This window comes from Bactrocera dorsalis, chromosome 3 (genome assembly GCF_023373825.1).
Source record: "Bactrocera dorsalis isolate Fly_Bdor chromosome 3, ASM2337382v1, whole genome shotgun sequence".
NCBI lineage: Eukaryota > Metazoa > Arthropoda > Insecta > Diptera > Tephritidae > Bactrocera > Bactrocera dorsalis.
In genome coordinates, this window is record NC_064305.1 from 5,960,660 (window position 1) to 5,978,974 (window position 18,315).

The following is an 18,315-nucleotide window of genomic DNA, read 5'->3' on the forward strand; positions in this document are numbered from 1 at the left end:
TTGGCAGGGATTAGTGACCAAAGCTAAGCTACAATCTTAGAAGAAATTGTTCAGATCGGTTCACTATAGCTTATAGTCGCCATACAAAATGAACGATCAAAATCAAGTTGTTGTAAGGAAAACTCTTACATTTCAAAAGATATCATTACGAAATTTGTCACAGATTATTAGTCAAAGCAACGCTACTAACTCAGAAGAAATGGTTTAGATCGGTTGACTATAGCATATAGCTGCCATACAAAATGAACGATCAAAATCAAGGTAAATATCATTTTTGCTATAAGAAATGTCTCTGTAAAGGTAATTTTGGCTTCTGTGCAGCCGAATTTAATGGTATTTATTTTTTTAAGCCAAACTAGAAATTTAAAATTACTTTCTTTTCCAAGCCAAAATAAAAATTTCAAATTATTTTTCCTTCCTCGAAATTTACACTCAAAATTTTCATTCAGTTTTCCCAACGAAATTTAGAAATTTCTCAGCCGCTGTTAATCAGCAGAAAATTCTCTGCTAATGAAGCATATGCGAGCACTGGCGTGCAAAATTGATGTAGTATGTGTGAAGTGCTCTACTTTAAAGTCCTCCAAGTTCGTGCCTGTGTCTGAGTGTGTGCATGTGCGCTGCTCAGTTCACTCAACTACTCATTCATATTCAAAATTCCAATTAATTTTTTGGCCACATTTAATGTGCTTATGACAGTTAGTACGATTAGTATGTCGAATGGTCGATGCGTTTGCCGCAGGATGTGGCATGTTGTTGCTGTTGGCCATTTTGTTGGACGCATCAACGCAGCGGGCAACCACAACTAAATATTTCGGTGACAGGATATGCATAAATGTATGCTCAACTGTTAATGTATGTGCTCTGCCCTTAATGTGTGTGTGTGTGCTTGTTATTATCATGTGTAATAGCTAGCACATATTTGCCTATGGCCTCCAGCGCGCATGTGCGCATGTACATTGTTGTTTATATATGTGCGAGCGTGCGTGTGAGTAGCTTAGTAATTATTAGTTCAATATGTCGCTTAAAGCGTTTACGCTCTTCTAACCGTAATTTGCTCAATGACACTTTTCAATTATCGTTCTCACTGAAGCATGCGATTTTCACACATAAATATACTCTCATATATATGTATATAAAATAGTTACCGTTACGCATATAAATACTTGTATATAATCTTATCGTAATGTGAATTATTCTATGTGATTCTACTTGTCTAGTTGACTCCAGCGGAAATGCAGCAATTTTGTGTTGAGATTAAGGCAATATGTTAAATTTGACCTGACATAACCCATATATTAGTTATCAACTATATATATGTGTATATGTATGTATATCGAAGAAATATCTTCATATCTTCATTTGGCCAACGATATTGAGTCATATTTTTTTCAAAATAATCTAGCCTACACACTGTGGTGGGTTTCTCGGTAGGATTTCCGGTAACGTAAAGAGCAACGATGAATCAAAAATACTATGAGAATGTTTGTGAGAGCTCGTTCTCTAAAAACAAGCTTTGATTTTGCAATATCGGAAAATGGAGCATTTTTAAGATAAGTCTCAATCAGTTGAAAATAGCGTCCTATTAAAAGTAAGATACTATTAGCATGCTCATCACATGTCCTATGAACCATTTGCCTTAAGCTGTTCTTGAAGTTATTGGTTAGCTTTTGTAGTCCTCGTAGGATCCCGACTGTCGGTGTTGGCTTTTTCCACTGTCACTTTTTCTATGTAACAATACTTGAACATATTGTTCACCTGTATTTGTCATTGATATTTGTGATTAAATACCCAGATAGATACCCAGAGCTTGATGAATTCATTTACTTCTTATGTTATGTGTTGCTATGAGTCGTGATTGTATTATTGTTTCGGTGATCGGATAAGACTGAATTCGGTATAATCTTTACCGTCGCTTTAGTTTGAAGTCTGTTCACTTCAATTCAATTGGCCTGCTCAAACAAAAATATTGTAAGTGTTCACCAGAGTCATTATGATGATATGATCCATTGGCAGCTTCCGGCTCCATGTCGCAGAACCTCAGAACTGGGCCCCGCTCTGCACCTCTCTATTCGATGGAAGCAACATGTGGGTTTGAATATAGTCAAAGCTATGAAAGCACTCAGTATGATGTGCAATCGACTTGCTGGGGCTGCAAGCCTAGGCTTATTAGATAGATGTACATCATGATCGTGAGACCGATTATTTCGTAAGACACGCTGGCGTTCTTCGAAAGAATCGCAAACTTCGGTACGTTTTCAACTATTGAAACTTCAACAACTTGTCTGCAATGTGAACGTGCCCGACGGCCGCACTGGAGGTCACGCAGGATCACTTCAATTAGTAATTAATCAATCAGCCATACACACATTGCTTTAAAACATAGTAAGAGGGTTTGACAGAGGGAAGGTAAATGAAGGCCCTAAACGATGAAATACCACTGGCTCTTCTCCTAAGGGACAGCATTACCAAAATGATAAAGTTAACAAGTCACCTTTGGAAGCAAGGCTGAACGGAAAGATTCCACGTTTGACCTACTGCTAAGGGGTAGTGCAATCAAGCTCGAAAATATCGCAGTGGTCGCAGGACCAAACTCTTCATATCTGTGGGAAGTATCCCCATACTCAACGTTAGCCAAGCGGCACTTGCGGTCTCTACTTATGGCTCTGATAATCCTACCAAGTAGTTACTAAGTGAACTTTATCTGAGTGCCAGGTCGGAAAGTAATAGTCGCGAATGAACTGGCTGATAAGCTTGTCCGCTTTGCAGCTCCCATTAGAATGGTATGACCGGAGCCCTGTATTACGGTAGATATTCTTATAATGAAGGAGCTGATACTCTAGGCTAGGAGAAGTGCTTGCAACAAGGTTACAAGGTTTAAAAAAGTAATAAACTTCTCGTGAAATAAATCCCGGCTACTGGGCGTTTCGTACGCTGGTTATTGTAAGTTCAAGAAATACTTATTTTGTATGGATGTAGCTTCTTATACAAACTGCTGGTTCTGCGACATGGACCACATCGTCTTTAACTCTCTGCCGTCAAGGGATAAGTTCCGAAGCCCGGGTTCAGTCCGTTTTCAGGACAATGGCCACTTTCGACGGGTTGTTATGCAAACCAACTTTACTGTATACTACATATATACTATGTATAGTAAATCGTTTAAGGTTTATTGAGTTTTTCGAAAGCAGGATTTTGAAATTAAAAATTGCTTTTTTCGAAAATAAAAGTACTAAGAAACTCATTATTTCGATTGAATAGATTCAAAGCACACTTAAGAGTAGATATATTATGTTGAAAATTCCGAAAAGCAAAATTAAAGGCTTCAGGGATCATATTTTTGACGACTTTTCGAACTACATAAGAACCGATCCATTTCATTGTGAGAAGTTGCTATGAGAAAAATCTGTATTTGTCTTGTATATACATAAATACATATATGTTTAGTTGTACTAATATAAATAAGTAAATATTATATTACAACGCCAGTTTAACGAGGGTTTCAAAACGGTGGTGGGCGCAATAACCAGTATATAACCGGTATAAATATGTATATGTTATACATTAAATAAATTAAAAGAATCCTCCATCAAAGATTGGAAAGCAAAAGCAAACAGCAGCACACGCGCTGGCCAACTGCTATAAACATATATATCTATGTATATGTAAGTATAATATATAAGTACATACAAACATATGTACATACATACGAGTATATCTTCATTGTTGTTTAAAGAGATAGCGGCACAGCTAGCCTTCACGCTTTAATTGACGGCAAACGACGTACGACGGTGACGACAAATGCCATGCCTTTGTACGAAAGTCAAATTGAAAGCCAAAACGCAAAACACACACACACACGCGCACACATATTTATAGCAAAACACGCATTGCCGGAAACAAAGCGAAATGCACAGGAGTAGCAGCAACGGGTCGGCCATTGCGAAAAAAAGTTCAATCCAACTAATATTGTTGTTGTTGTTAGTGGTGTTTGTGTTGTTTTTGCATTACCGACATTACTCACACGGCAAACGGCAGCTGCTTCGTTAGCGCTCGCATTGAAGTGATCGAATGAAGGACATTACAAGATTACACCCAAATCCGCCATAAAACAAACATATGTATTTGTTGTTGTTGTTGATAAATTGTCAACGCATAAAAATACCAACAAGCATGCACGCATTGCAACAAAGTAATGGAGATCGACCGTCGGTGGTGGAGGGTCGTGCGGGCAAAGTGGGACATCGGCTACAACAATAAACAATCGGCAACCAATCAACGCTGCCGAAAGCAAATAAACGCCAGTCGCTATAATTCGCATTGTGTACCCGCTTTATTCGCTAGTTTCTACTCCAGTTTATCGGTGGCTTGACTGCTTTTTGCCTTCTCAACTGCAGTTTAGATCATTGTGGAGCTAAGTAGGCGTGGCTCTTTAGCCATTGCACTCCATTAAATTAGCGCTGATTATCTACAAAAAAGCACTTCAGTAGACTGCGCAAGCACAACAACAATGTCATGCCAAACAGCTACTAATACAATGCTATGCTGTGAGTAAGTGAGTGGATCAAAAGCTTAAGTAAGCTCGCGCTCGCTCTCACTTAGCGTTTTATGCAGTGGGGTGCTGTGTGTCGGTTCGGGGTTCTCATTTCTTTATTGGAAAGTCGCACCAAAAACAGAAAATGAAAGTAATAAGAATATATCCTGGTCCGAAACATGACTTTATTATGGAGAAAGCTTCATTTTAAGAGCTGCTAGCAAGAGACCTCGTTTTTCTGTTTAAATAATTTGAGCTATTTGCCGACCCGTCTTCTCATGAGTACTCTGGCGCCTTATAAAATCGCATCAAAGAGAGAAATTAGCAGTAAACGAAAATGATTTGAATATATTCGGTTCGAAACTTAACTTTTTCGAAGAATAGTCAAGCTTCTTTAATCATTAAAAGCTGGGAGCAGGAGATCTCGTACTCACAGTTGAATGAATTGCGCTGACTCTCTATTTTCCGTCATTTCCGCGTTTGAGAACACTCTCTTCTCACACTTCAAAGCGGAGCTCATATTTTCCGAAGGTCCCCAACTATAGACGCGTTCTCGATATAAAAAAAAATTAATTTTCTTAGAAGGAACTAGCATTGTTCTCTAAATTTCGTGGTCGATGTCCTGTTGAACCTCGAAATAAAAATAACCCATTTTCATAGAAGGAACTAGTATTGGTCTCTATGGTTTCATGCTCGATCTTATGTTGAACATCGAAATAAAAAAAAATAATAATTAATTTGTGTGAGAGAAGCGAGACGCAGTGATAGAGAGTATGAGAGAGAGGGAGAGAGAGAGAAAGCCATTGACAGTTCGCTCAACAGAAACATAGGAGTAAGCATACATTATAGACTGGTTTTAAGGGCTCACAAATAGTTTCCTGAAAGTTTCAGGCTCTACCAGATGCTAATAGGTGTCTTGAGAAGACATATTTCCACAAAATTTTTCTAAATTTTTTTAAAGCAGGAATTTCTACACAAATATGATGTATAAAATAAAATCTCATACTAAATTTCTTGGTATCGCGTTCGTGTCATTCCTTTCTAGAATTCAGCCACAGGAATAATTGAACCATAATACTTGAAACAAATCAAAAAGTAAAAGTAAAATTTACTAAACTATTTTTTAATACAAAAAAAAAATCATACTGATCCCTGATATATATAATAATATGGTATGATATTTTATAGCCAACGTGCCGCCGCCACAGCACTGTGCCCCACAACAAAAGAGCGGCTGTGTAATGCGCTCTCCAACTAGCGCTCGCTTAACAACGACGCGCTCACTACCATTTGGCCGCGCCTCACTTTTGATCGTTGCCATTGCTAGCTGCTGTTGTTGCGCGCGCACAAACAGAATCACAAACACAAACGCACACAACAAATCACCACAAACGCCGTCAACGTCACTATGCTTTTGTTGCTAGTTTTCCTCTCATTAATACAGCGAACGCGACTTTGATATCAAACCGGTTAGTTACAGCTATCCGTTCGCTAACGCGTATGGTTAGTTTTGTTTAGAGCGCAACAACAAATATATTGACCCATTAACTATGGCCCGCCTCTTTTCGCACACACACATATACAAATGCCTGCTTTCATGTGCACGTTTGAGTAAACATTGTTGTTGTTGCTTATTCAAACGTGCGCGTCAAGCATTGCTTTAACACCACCACCAACATATACAACCACAACAAGCATAACAACAACAAGCGCACACTAATGCACCAATTGTGTTCAAACCAAAAGCGACGCCGCGATTCGCCAGCGCGGCATTCTGCTTATTGTTGTACACTAGCGCTTGTTTTTGTAGCTTTTTTTGTTTGTATGTTTTTCCTGCCTATTTGTTGTTGTTCGCTTAATTTTATTTCACATGTATTTGTATTGGAAATCGGCGCGCTTTGTTGTTGTCGCCAGCGTTTTGTTTTATTTTTTTTTGCTGCACCGCGCAAACCAGTTCCGGACGGTGGCTGTTGATCGCGCGCGCGTTTCAACTTTTGCGCGCGACGCGACTTCGTTAATTTATGCTCGCGCGCTCTTTTAGTTGTGTACCGATTGTCGCGCGGCCTGATCGCCCTGTTTGTGACGCGAGTTACTCCATCCAACCCAACGTAAACGGCATTTTTTTGGCGTATTTTCTTGTGCAACGGCAAACGAATTGGACCGCAAAGCGGGCGTTTAAGACCAGTTCGCCGTTTGTGTGGACTTCCGACGGATGTTGTGTATTTGTGTAAACGCGCGCGCCGCGCCAATAGTACGTGTTTTGTGCGCGACTACGTAGATTGTTATTGTATTACCTTAAAGGGCAGCTGACGCGCCTTTTGAACTGTTTGCGGCCCACTCCATTAACAAGCGTTTACTGGCGCGGTGAAACAACGTGAATTAGAGCGCCAAAATGTTTAGCAAAATAATTGATTTTTAACTGAATTTTCTGTGTGCTTGGAAGTAAATATTTGATTCAAAAATATCAACAAAGTGTGACTAGTAACAGTGATGATTAATTAGTTGGAATATTGAGAAATAAACCCAGTGCAATTTAGACCAAAAACCAAAGTGTTGATTTCATACGAAATATATTGTTTTTTTTATCGAAGTTTAAGCTATTACTTTTGTAGTCTATAGCTTTTCATATTCATACAAAACTTTATATATTATATCATAGTAAGTTCCTATAAGACCCTTAGTACTACATATTCCGACAAAAATGGATATGACCAGCGCAAATTCGTTGAATATGCGGCCCTTCTTCTCCGGATACCCATTTCAAGGTAAATAATTTCTTTATTTGTAATTTTTTTCTTAAAAATTCCAATTGCTTCATTGTGATACACTTTCTCTTAAAAAAAGTCCAGCCAAACTAAAGAATATTGGGTAGTCGAAAAAGTCTTTTCGTATGTCTAATCAAACTTCAACTTATTTTTTTCGTATTCATATAATGAACTTTAATGAATCGAATATGTACCATTTGGGTCGACCACTTTTTGCCAATTTTCCGCTAGAGATATTATCGCATCAGTATAAGACCTTTCTGGTTTCTCGGCGCAAAACTGCGACAAGTAATTTTCACAGGCTTCTCTTGAAGCCAACTTTACTCCATTAAAAGAGTTCTGTATTGACCGAAACAAATGAAGGCCCGATGGTGCAAGGTCAGTCATCAAACATGTGTGTGGTCTAGCGTTGTCCTGATGGAAGACGAAGCCCTTTCTGTTGATCAGTTCTGGCCGTTTTTTCGATTGCTTGTTTCAATCTCATCAGTTGTTGACAGAAAAAAGTAGAATCAATCCTTCGACCATGCTGGATCAGCTCTTTGTCGATGATTCTTTTCCAATCCCACCAAATACTCAGCATAACCTTTCGAGGCGTCAGTCCTGGCTTTGCGACCATTTGTTGAGCTTCACTATGCTTGGACCATAATCTTTTTCGCACATCACTGTCGTATTTGATCCACTTTTTGTCTCCTGTTATCGTTCGCTTTAGAAATAGTTCGATTTCATTTCGTTTCAGCAAAGAATCGCAACTGTTAATTCGGTCCATTAAATTTTGCATAGACAATTCATGTGGTACCCAAACATCGAGCTTCTTTTTGTAGCCAGCCTTTTTTAAATAATTCAAAACCGTTTGAAGATGAATGTTAGGTTCCTTAGCGATGTCATGGCTGTTGTTGCGACGGTCCTGGTCAATGTTTTCCATAATTTCATCGACTTTTTCAACGATAGGACAAACAGAGCGAGATGCATCTTTCACATCGAAATTTACATTCGAAAACGGAAGCGAGCGAACCATTGTTGTGCTACACGAACTGTTACAGCATCGTCTCCGTAAACTTCACAAATTCTTCCTTTTTTTATACTTTAAGTACTGAAGAATACGAGTACTTAAGAGATTTTGCATCAACTAACCTAAAAAACTCGATAAACTAACTAATACAACTTCTTCTCTAACTACAGGTCAGGGCCGTGTCAATCAGCTCGGCGGTGTCTTCATCAACGGTCGACCGCTACCGAATCACATACGTTTGAAAATTGTCGAAATGGCCGCTAACGGCATAAGACCTTGTGTGATCTCACGTCAGTTACGCGTCTCGCATGGTTGTGTATCGAAAATATTAAATCGTTACCAGGAAACCGGCTCAATACGACCGGGTGTGATAGGCGGTTCGAAACCGAAAGTTACATCGCCGGAAATCGAAGCGCGCATTGAGGAGTTGCGCAAGGCGAATCCGGGCATATTCAGTTGGGAGATACGCGAGAAGCTGATCAAGGTGAGTAAATGTTTAGAAGAACTTAGGAAAAGAAATAAATTTGAGTTGTTTCGGATATAGTATCTAATGTATTAATGTTTTGTAGTGGATTTCAAATGAATAAAATGTGAGCTTTGAGATTTAAAGGCTCGAAGTTTTATTATTATTCTACTCTAATATGTGATTATGTAAACTCTCTAGACTAGGTTAGGTTTGATGGCTGATCAAAGATCGCACATGGACTGCTACATGTAGTCCTTTGTGTTGCCATAGAAGGAAGAACTCCTGTTTTTGAACTATAAATTAGCAAAACGATTAGTAGCCAATACAAATTTGCACAGCCGTTTAATTTTCATACCCGGTAGCTCGGTGGCATGTCTGAAAATATGTTTAAGGATTGACCTCCCAAACGCGGGGCACTCAAGAACGAAGTGTTGAGCTGTTTCTACCTCATTTTCTTCCATATAGCTTCTGCAGATGGCGTCTGGTAGGATTTCCAGCCTTACTGCGTGGACGCCAATAGGGAAATGGACTGTTAAAAGTCCCACAACTACCACATAGTGACCTTCTAACTTTTCGTTAACATTTTTGTAGTACTATTCGTCCTTTGGTTCAAAAAATGGGACTCAGTTTCGACGGTCACCTATTCATTTGACGAAAATTTCTTCCCAGCGGAACAGGATATAGTCGCTGGAGGCCAGAGCTGGAGAATATGGTGGATGGGGAAAGAGTTCGAAGCACAATTCATGGATTTACAGCCAACGTTTTCACTGACATGTAATACGTTGCATTGTTTTGTGAAACGAGACTTTCTTTATCTTTAAAAGCGGTTGTTTTTCGACGATCTCGTCATTCAAATCGTCCAAGAAGCTTTGTCACTATTGATGGTCTTTCGTCTTTCAAGTTAGTCAATAAAAATTATTCCATGCGAATCTCTAAATACAGACGCCATAACCTTGTTAGTGGACTGCTGTGTGTTTCCACGCTTTGAAGCGGGTGCTTCGTGGGTAGTCCACTCGGAGATGACTGTCGATTGGACTTCGGGGTGAAATGATGGAGCCATGTTTCATCCACTGTCATATATCGACGCAAAATTTCGGACTTATTATCGTTGAACATCTCCAAATACTGCACCGAATTATCAACTTGTTGTTTTTGGTCAAAAGTGAGCTCGTGCGGCTTGCCAATCCTTGAGGTTTGATTTTCCTGGGGCACTGTCCGGAAACTCGTATCCAACCTAATTTTATGCTTCAACTGTTTTTTCCTTCAAAAAGCAATATTTTATCAAGACGAAATTCGTTCTGAACCATTTTTTTAACTAACAAAAGTTGCTTGACTTAAAAAGTTATAATTCGCTAACTAATGATCCGACAGCTGTCAACTTTTTCCAAGTGCCTTTGAAAGTGACGGCTACCTAAAGACCATATGCATAGAAAAATGGTAGATAATTAGATGATCGTAAATCTACATAGCCTTTTCGTTTCCTTATTGAAAGTGAGTCAAACAATTGTTCAAGAAAGCAGAAATTATTTCTAGATAAAACATCAGCATTCCTTGAACTTATGTCATCATTTAGAGAATGTTCTTAGGCATATTGTGCCCAGTGAATATTGTTTCTTTGGCTTGAATGAATGCTTTCTGTATTTAACAGAGAAGTCAGGAGTAGAAATAACTTTTAAACGAACTAAGAATCCTCAGACAACGGTTATGCAGTATTTAAGAACCTTAGTTAGGATCATGTCTGAACAACAGACGTAAAGCAGAAAGTCCTACATGTATTTATGAAGACGAACTACTGGACGACGTAAACCATAGCACTTTAAGTGCCGCCCATGGAAAGATGTACGAAAGACATTAGAAAATAAGTTTGGATTACTTAATACCGAAAATCTAGTTGAAACATTGATAACAACGGACGAAAACTGACAGAAAATTGTCTCGTAGGCGAAATATGTACTACGTACTAAAAAATGGTATATAGACTAAGGCATCCGATCTCGGACAATATGAGTTAATAGAAAGCGAGCCAAGTACTTTGATGTTGTCTACAAAGAGACAGGGAGAGTAGAAATTGGTCTGCAATAGGTGCATCTTAGAAATATTGTCCTGAAGTAAAGGGAAAGCGGTCTCTGGGCAAGAAAAAAATCCAAGATAGAAAAGGGGAGTATTTTAGTGGGTACACCACTCACATACGATTACGATCCTTATAGGGTGTGAAGACATTTGAAACCCTTCTTACGGTCTTAAAAAGCAAAAAGAAAGACATAAGAGTTTAGGATATTTATGAGGAATTTGACAAGGCTTCTTTGGAAAAACCTTCGAAATTGCAAGTGAAATTCACTATCTCATCAGATTTTAGTATCCGATAGTAGTTGTTAGAAACTATAATATATGAAAATAAATTTGGAGTTATATGTCAATGGCGAACTTTTTATTCACAGCCTCCCTTCCATTAGCTCTTATTTACCCAATGTAACTTGTAGTATCTTTCGTTCCCTTCTAACCTAACCTTAGTAAATAAAACTAGGTAAAATTAGTTGCGAAAAATAGTAGTAAGCGTGAAAATAACTTCTCACTGTTACCGTTATATTGAGAACAGACGATGAAACCTCTCAGCTCAACTGAGATGCTAATATTTTCTTGCAAAAATCAACTGAGTCTACACACAGTTGTCATTAGAGACCGCTATAAAACCGGAAGACAATAGACAACAAAGTAATTACATGATTTTCCAAAGTAATGATTAATACGCATTACCTCGCGTAGGTCGTAAAGAGTTCCCATGAAAGCAACGAAAGCGCAAAACTTTATTAGCGAAAAAGATCTGATATTTACACGAGCATTTATGCGCACAAGCACCTACAACAATAATGCGAAAAGGGCGCTTAAGCTTATTTAATATTTATTTTATGGATTTGCTTGCCACGCACTCCCACGACTGGCGGAAGGCGTTAAAAAACGAACGACACAAATTGAAATACTCCCGCGAAAGGGCGTTTGCCCCCAAGGCGGTCGCTGTGTGAGTTGTGTGCGCTGTGTTTTTGCGAATGTTGCGAAAAAGTAGACCGGAAGTGCTGGTCATAACATAACACACACACACACACACGTCTTTGTATGCATTTGCGCTTGCATGTGTCTATAAATATTGACGTATACTGTTTGCACCTTGCCAGCGCTGTTGCCGACTTTACGCTGCTCGGTGTCGTAGGACGCGTTTCGGTATATAATCGATTACCCAACGCTATCAATGACTGGAGGCGATATACATATATACACTGTATATTTAGATATGAAGGTATATATGTAACTCAAAAGAAGTCCAGCATTTGTGTGGTACGTGCGTTTCTCCTACCTTGCTCTCGTTCTCCGTTGGTGTCGTCTTATTGTCCATACAATTTTTCTGCTGCTTCTTCTTCGCCGCCGTCGCCTTTGCTCCTTTTTCTTTAATGCTCTTAACAGCGTTGTCGTACATTTTTGTCAATGAGTGCCATTTCGTTCCGTTTCACTCGTGTTTTTTGTGTGTTTTTGTTGCACGCACCGACGGCAAGGTGGCAAGGCATACTCGCCAATGCTCCGACGCATGTTGTTGTGTCACCCGACAACGTGCCAACAAACAAAGGCAGCGGGTGGCTTATGAAGTCTGGTAGGCGGTTATCTTCAAGGACATGCAGCAGCTACAAAACACCGGTGAAATTACCGCATGCCACGTGACTTTTTGGAATTTCGGAAGTCACTCGCTCGTTGCTTGCTCTGTCTCAAAGTTGTTACTTTATGCGGTTTCTAGCCACCGCTGATCTTTTGTCCGCCATTGTGTGACATTTAACTGCCGCCATTGTTCGTTTAGTGCAGCGTTTTGCATGTCCTTGCGCTTGTTTATTGCAGTCTCTCGTTGCCTACATGGTATTTATGGTATATATAACCCCACCACATGCAGTTACTTTGTGTTTGCTTTGCAAATTAACTGTTTGTCCTTCGTAGCTTCTGTTGGTCATGGCATTTGATTTAATGAAAGCAATTTTTACTTTTTCTAATACCGATTTTATTGCTTCCGGCACACCTGCGCAGTGCGCTTTAGGAAGTGCCCTTGCTAGTGGCGGTGTGCCAAAGGAATTTTTGCATCTGTCGGCACTTTCGCAAAGCAGGAGCTCTGATTGGCTCTAAAATTCCAAGACATTCCCAACTCAGTAAGACAAAATTGAGAATGTCCACAGACAAAATATTTACTAGCAATGCATATTAAATTGGAGGAGCATAGCGATAGCGATGATTCGAGACTGTAAGGATCCATGGGTTCCTAGATAGACGAAATTATCTACGACTTCGAAGTTATGGCTGTCAACGGTGACGTGGGTACCAAGTCGCAAATGCGACGATTGTTTGTTGGAAAACAGGAGATATTTCGTCTTTCCCTCGTTCACTACCAGACCAATTTGTATTACTTCCTTATCCAGTCTGGAGAACAGAACTCACGGCGCGAATGTTGAGGCTAATGATATCAATATCATCGGCGTACGCCACCTTACAGCCTTTTAGAAGACTGTACCTTCTCTACTTAGCTCTCCAGCTCATATTATTTGCTCCAGCAATGAATTGAAGAAGCAACACGATAGGGAGTTTTCTCGTATAAAACCTCGTTTGGTATCGAACGGCTCGGAGAGGTCCTTCCCGATCCTGACGAAGCTTTTGGTGTTGTTCAACGTCGGCTTACCTGAGTTCTCAGTAGAGTTGCTTGAGTTATGAAACGTTCTCGGCTATCTCACCGTATGAGACACTGGTTGCTGTATCGTTAGTCAGGCCGCAGAACTTATTGAAACTTGCTTCAAGCGCTGGCATCCTGAAGCCTGACTACTTCTCTTTCACTAAGTACGGAACGGCACTCAGTCTGCAATCGCTAAGGACAAAAATTGGTATAGAAACTGGTCTTTACGTGGAGTAGACGTAGAGTAACCGAATCTAACCTTTCCAATATCTCCTGCCTCGTGAGCTCTGAATATCGAAGAAGGTGAAACCACGAACTGTATGAGCTCTGGGTTTATAAGTGTTAGTTGAGCGCATAAAATTGCGATGAATGCGCTGATTAGGTCATATTATTCGCATATAGGATGTTGTTCCAACGAAAATCTGCTTCATTTCGAGATCCATGGGTGGACAACGGAAGCAAGGTGGCCCGCATATTCAATGAAAAGACCAAGTGCAAAGCGATCTATCTGCATTTGTGGTCTACAACTGATGTGACCTCGAAAAGCATAGCGGCAACTTACAAAGTTTTATGTTCTCGACCCAGACCGACATACTTTTATGTAGCTAAGAAAGAGGATCAAAAATATTCAAAATTATTTCTGGGATGTTCCAGTGTAGATTGGGGACCGCTATACCATTTAGCTGTTATACAAACTGAACGCTCGAAATCAAAATACACAACTTATTATACTCTTTCATTTTATGAGCAATGCACTTGTGAAGGGTATCATGCGGTGCAACTGAAGTTAACGTTCTTTCTATTTTATTTTTTTAATATACGGCAACCCTGCCAAGCTCATGCCTATGACATTGGCAACTTTTGCAACGAAGTTCTAAAATCTAATGGCGGTGCATGTAAACGCCATACATGTGTGTGTGTATCTATATTTCTATAAACAAACACCTTTGTGCGCCTGTGTGTGTGTGCTCAATGTCAAATCCTATAACTTCACATTCGCTCGTATTTCATTTCATCATTTTATTGCCATGTGTCTGCGCTGGCGCGGAGTCGTAGGGACTCGGCTTCACTTACAACCACAATTAGTTACACTTTATATGTGTCGATAACGTGGTGACGATGCCAATCCATCCAACCAAGCCAGCCGTCGATACGAAGGCAACCCTCCGCCGTTGCCTGCCCCCTGCATCCCTTAAAGCGCGCAAGCATTCGGGCAGCGATGCGTGCAACGGCAAGCGAAATCAACGCTGGTAGCCAAGCAGCCAACCGCTGGACAGGGCAAATGTGCAGCGATGTGCCAGGGATACATACTCATATATGTACATATATGTACATATATGTAAGTATATAGCTGAGCGCATTAGAACATTATATATTGATCGTGTGTGATCGTGCTGATACTTTGATCGCTGCCACAGATGTACATTGATTGCCATGCGTAGCTTATATGCCTATTGTGCCTACTATTGTTGTTATTGTTGCTGTTTTTGTTTCTTGTGTGTCAGTTGGGCGCGTAGTGGCGGCACAAAAGCGCCTCCAGGTGCGCTTCACGCTTAATTAGAATATGATGCCGCAATGGCAACACACATGGACACATACACACATATGTTGCTGATTGTTGTTGCTAACATTTATTGTTGTTGCTGCAATTTTTTCTTGCATTTATTGTGTTGGCACATGTTCCTTTTTATTATTTTCACTAACTTAAGGCACTTCGTATATTTATTTATTTACTCGCCAGTGTCTGTCTTCTGCAAGACTTTTGCTTTTGTTGTATTTGATTTTTTATTTGTTGGCGCATAAAGTGTTAAGGGTTCATGTTCGCTTGTGGCGGTCTCTTTTCAGTCTTCTTGTGATGTCATTGTGGTGTAAATGGTTAAACAAACTCACCTAAGCACCCATACTCATACAGTTTTAGTAATACTTTTTAATATAAACAGTTATTTTTGGATATCTGGCAGGACTATATACATATTTCTATAACCATTTTCTACCCAAAATTAGTCAATATAGCGCAGAGCTTCATTGGTTAAAAATACGACAAGATATCTCCGACTGTTTCATTATTTCTAAATTCAGAAAATTATAGCTTGAAGAGTCCTGACAAGGTTCTATCTTTCCGAAGGACAATACCCATGTCAAGAAGTTTAGTTTTCCTTTAAGCATAGACTATAGTTTTCGATAATTTCGACGTTAGTTTTCAGCGCTTCATAAACATTGCGACCGTTCCCTCTTTCTCAATCTCTCTCGCTCTCTGTCTTAAAAGCAATGCTCTTATAGGTCTAGAAAGACCAAACCTTTCGTTAACGGGCTTTTCGATAAATACACTTTGTATCACTCAAAGACAAGTTCGAAATCAAGTTCACATTTCTTACCTCGGAAGACAAGCTGTTAACTGTCAAAACCTTTCTGAAATCCAGTCTAAGTTATTGTAATATATTATCAGACTTTATAAAAGACCTCACTTAGTCGGTTAACAGAATTTATTTCGAAAAACAATGGAGCTTGGGTTCTTATAACCAAAAGTACAGTATCTCTATTGCATATATTTATAAAACCTCTTCTGCCGAGTACCCCTTGTGAAGTCCCACAGCTAAAGTGGTCATCAGTTTATCAGTGCTTCGATTATTGGCTGAAAGTATTATCAAATACTTTTTGAATTTTGAGTCTTCTTTCTGAAACTAATCGTGGCTGCGGCAGAATCAGAACTGAGCAGTTCATAGTAAGAATATACAGTGTCCTAGAAAATTATGGATATCCCACCACATTTGCCTTTATTCTTTGATTACTTATTCCAAAAGTGCAACAATCAAAAAATTGTATAAACTATTAGTGCTATGAGCTTGCTAGGAAGGGAAACTGTTTCCCAATTTCATCTGAGTGGAAGCGCGTAGGTTTTTTGATGTCTGCTTACGTTCTAGAGTTCGAACTTCGGACCTCCAGTGAACTCTCAGCTTAAGTGCGGTCAACAGTCAGAACTTGTGTTACAGCGCAATGCTTCTAGCTCAATGTGAACCGGAAGAGGTTCTCTAAACTACTGGCTCTTAGCAAAGACAATCTCTCTCCAGGTAGGTCTTGTATGTGTTCAACTGAATAATAGGTGTACAGACGATGCGGCAATATACTGATGTACGCTCTTTGCCAAAGCCATATGGAGGAAGGCTAGGTGAATGGTCTCTTGTCACTTCCTCTTCTATTGCCAGATTTTGCCAGATTGAGTTTGAAATATCTCTTGCAGACACACCTTTAGCGAACCTAGCGCTGGCTGGGGTTGTTTTTACGCACTTTGATAATTTTGTTGTAAAGCTTCATCGATCTATGAGGATTTGGTCATCCATTTTTATGACTTAATGGGAAACACATAGGACGAGTATTAACTATACAGGTGAGATCCATTGATTTTGGATCAATCCAACGAACTAACCTAACCAATTAGTATTATTATTAAGCAAATGATTAGGTTTGTTTACGCCTGTCATTGATCCGAGACGGATGTATGCGTCACCTTGTGTACCATCTTATTCCAATATTACTTTTTGGGAGACTCCATTTATTTTGACAACCAGTTGATCAATTCGGACGTTTCTTCTTAGATAGCAGGTACTTTAAGTCCGAACAGTCGTAGGGCTGGCTTGCTTTAACACATATCTAAATTTCGAGCTATACGGCAGGGAGTCCAAGGGCTCTGGGAAACATGACATAACATCATATGTTGTTGAAGCGACTTACAAAAAAAACCGGGCAACTGCCGGTGCTTTGAACAGAAAACGCGTCAAGTCTACCATACATAAATTAAATCAAGAAGTATATATAGAAATACAGAAAGCTTTAAAAAAGATCTTTAGTCTTATAAAAGCCTGTAAGTATCCAACTATACTATCGTAAAAATGGAATAAGAGCACATATCAATCAAAAAATCTGCATTGAACCAGCGCAGATATTGAGTCATTTGGAGGTGAGTTTTGCAAGGAGAAGCGCAAAAAGCAAACTTTTTTTTGCCAAAGCAGGAGTAGTAAAAATCAGCTACGTCTTACTGACCACCAATATGCGTCCGAACAAAAAAAAAAGGGCGAACTCCAACTCCAACAACGTGTGGCGATATCGTGATGGTCTACGCCCTCAACGCCTCCAAACCACAAAGAGGCTTACACAAGCTGACTAAGCTCGCAAGCAGCACAGCGACGGATCGCAGACGCTTACAAAACCACACACGGCAGCAACAATAAAGTAAAGAACATGTCAGCAACATATTAACTTGTAGTACTTAGCCGGAGGTGATTTACTAGGTACAAACATTACGAGAAAAAATATTTCGACGAGGCAGCCAAGCAGTCGGGATTGTTGCTTTTCCAAGCCACTAGCGGCTTAAAGACGAGTGCAGCGCTAAAGAGTTGCCGAGTACTTGCGGTGTCTTGTCTAGTTGAGTTGAGTTGAGCGCGCATTTACGACGAAATGACAGTATGAAGGATGAGTCCATTGTTTATGGTAGCTATAAAGCCGACCCGTTTATGCTCCACTTTCAAAGTGGATCATAAAATCACAAGTCGCGTCGTGTGGCCGGGCATTACGGCGTTGTTAGCATTTCGTGTTCTTTTGGACACTACAAATCACATAACTAACACATCAATTGATTGATCGCTGGCATTGAATGGATTGAATGGACAATGCATTTTATTGGGAAATTAAATGTGAAAACAAAAATAATTTTTATTTGATTTCTACACACGAAAACGATTCAAGATCGATCGAAAGCTACACAACTGGACCACACCTGTCTTAGGTGGGATTTTTATACATACATACATACATTCAAAGCAACACACACACAAGTCAACCAATCGATACACGAAT

The 18,315-nt window shown here is 39.7% G+C and overlaps 1 protein-coding gene across 2 annotated transcripts in view; it reads left to right on the forward strand.

The window, feature by feature from the left end:
- Nucleotides 1-18,315, forward strand: part of LOC105228479 (protein gooseberry-neuro) — a 74,627-nt gene that overhangs the window by 16,174 nt on the left and 40,138 nt on the right. The window contains exons 1-2 of one of the 2 annotated variants that reach the window (XM_049453608.1): nt 6,582-7,293; nt 8,473-8,786. In XM_049453608.1, coding sequence (XP_049309565.1) covers nt 7,230-7,293; nt 8,473-8,786 — 378 coding nt within the window. In that variant the 5' untranslated portion in view covers nt 6,582-7,229. Of the gene's footprint in view, nt 1-6,581; nt 7,294-8,472; nt 8,787-18,315 lie in introns of those variants that run through there. The other variant, XM_049453609.1, reaches the window with a different exon arrangement.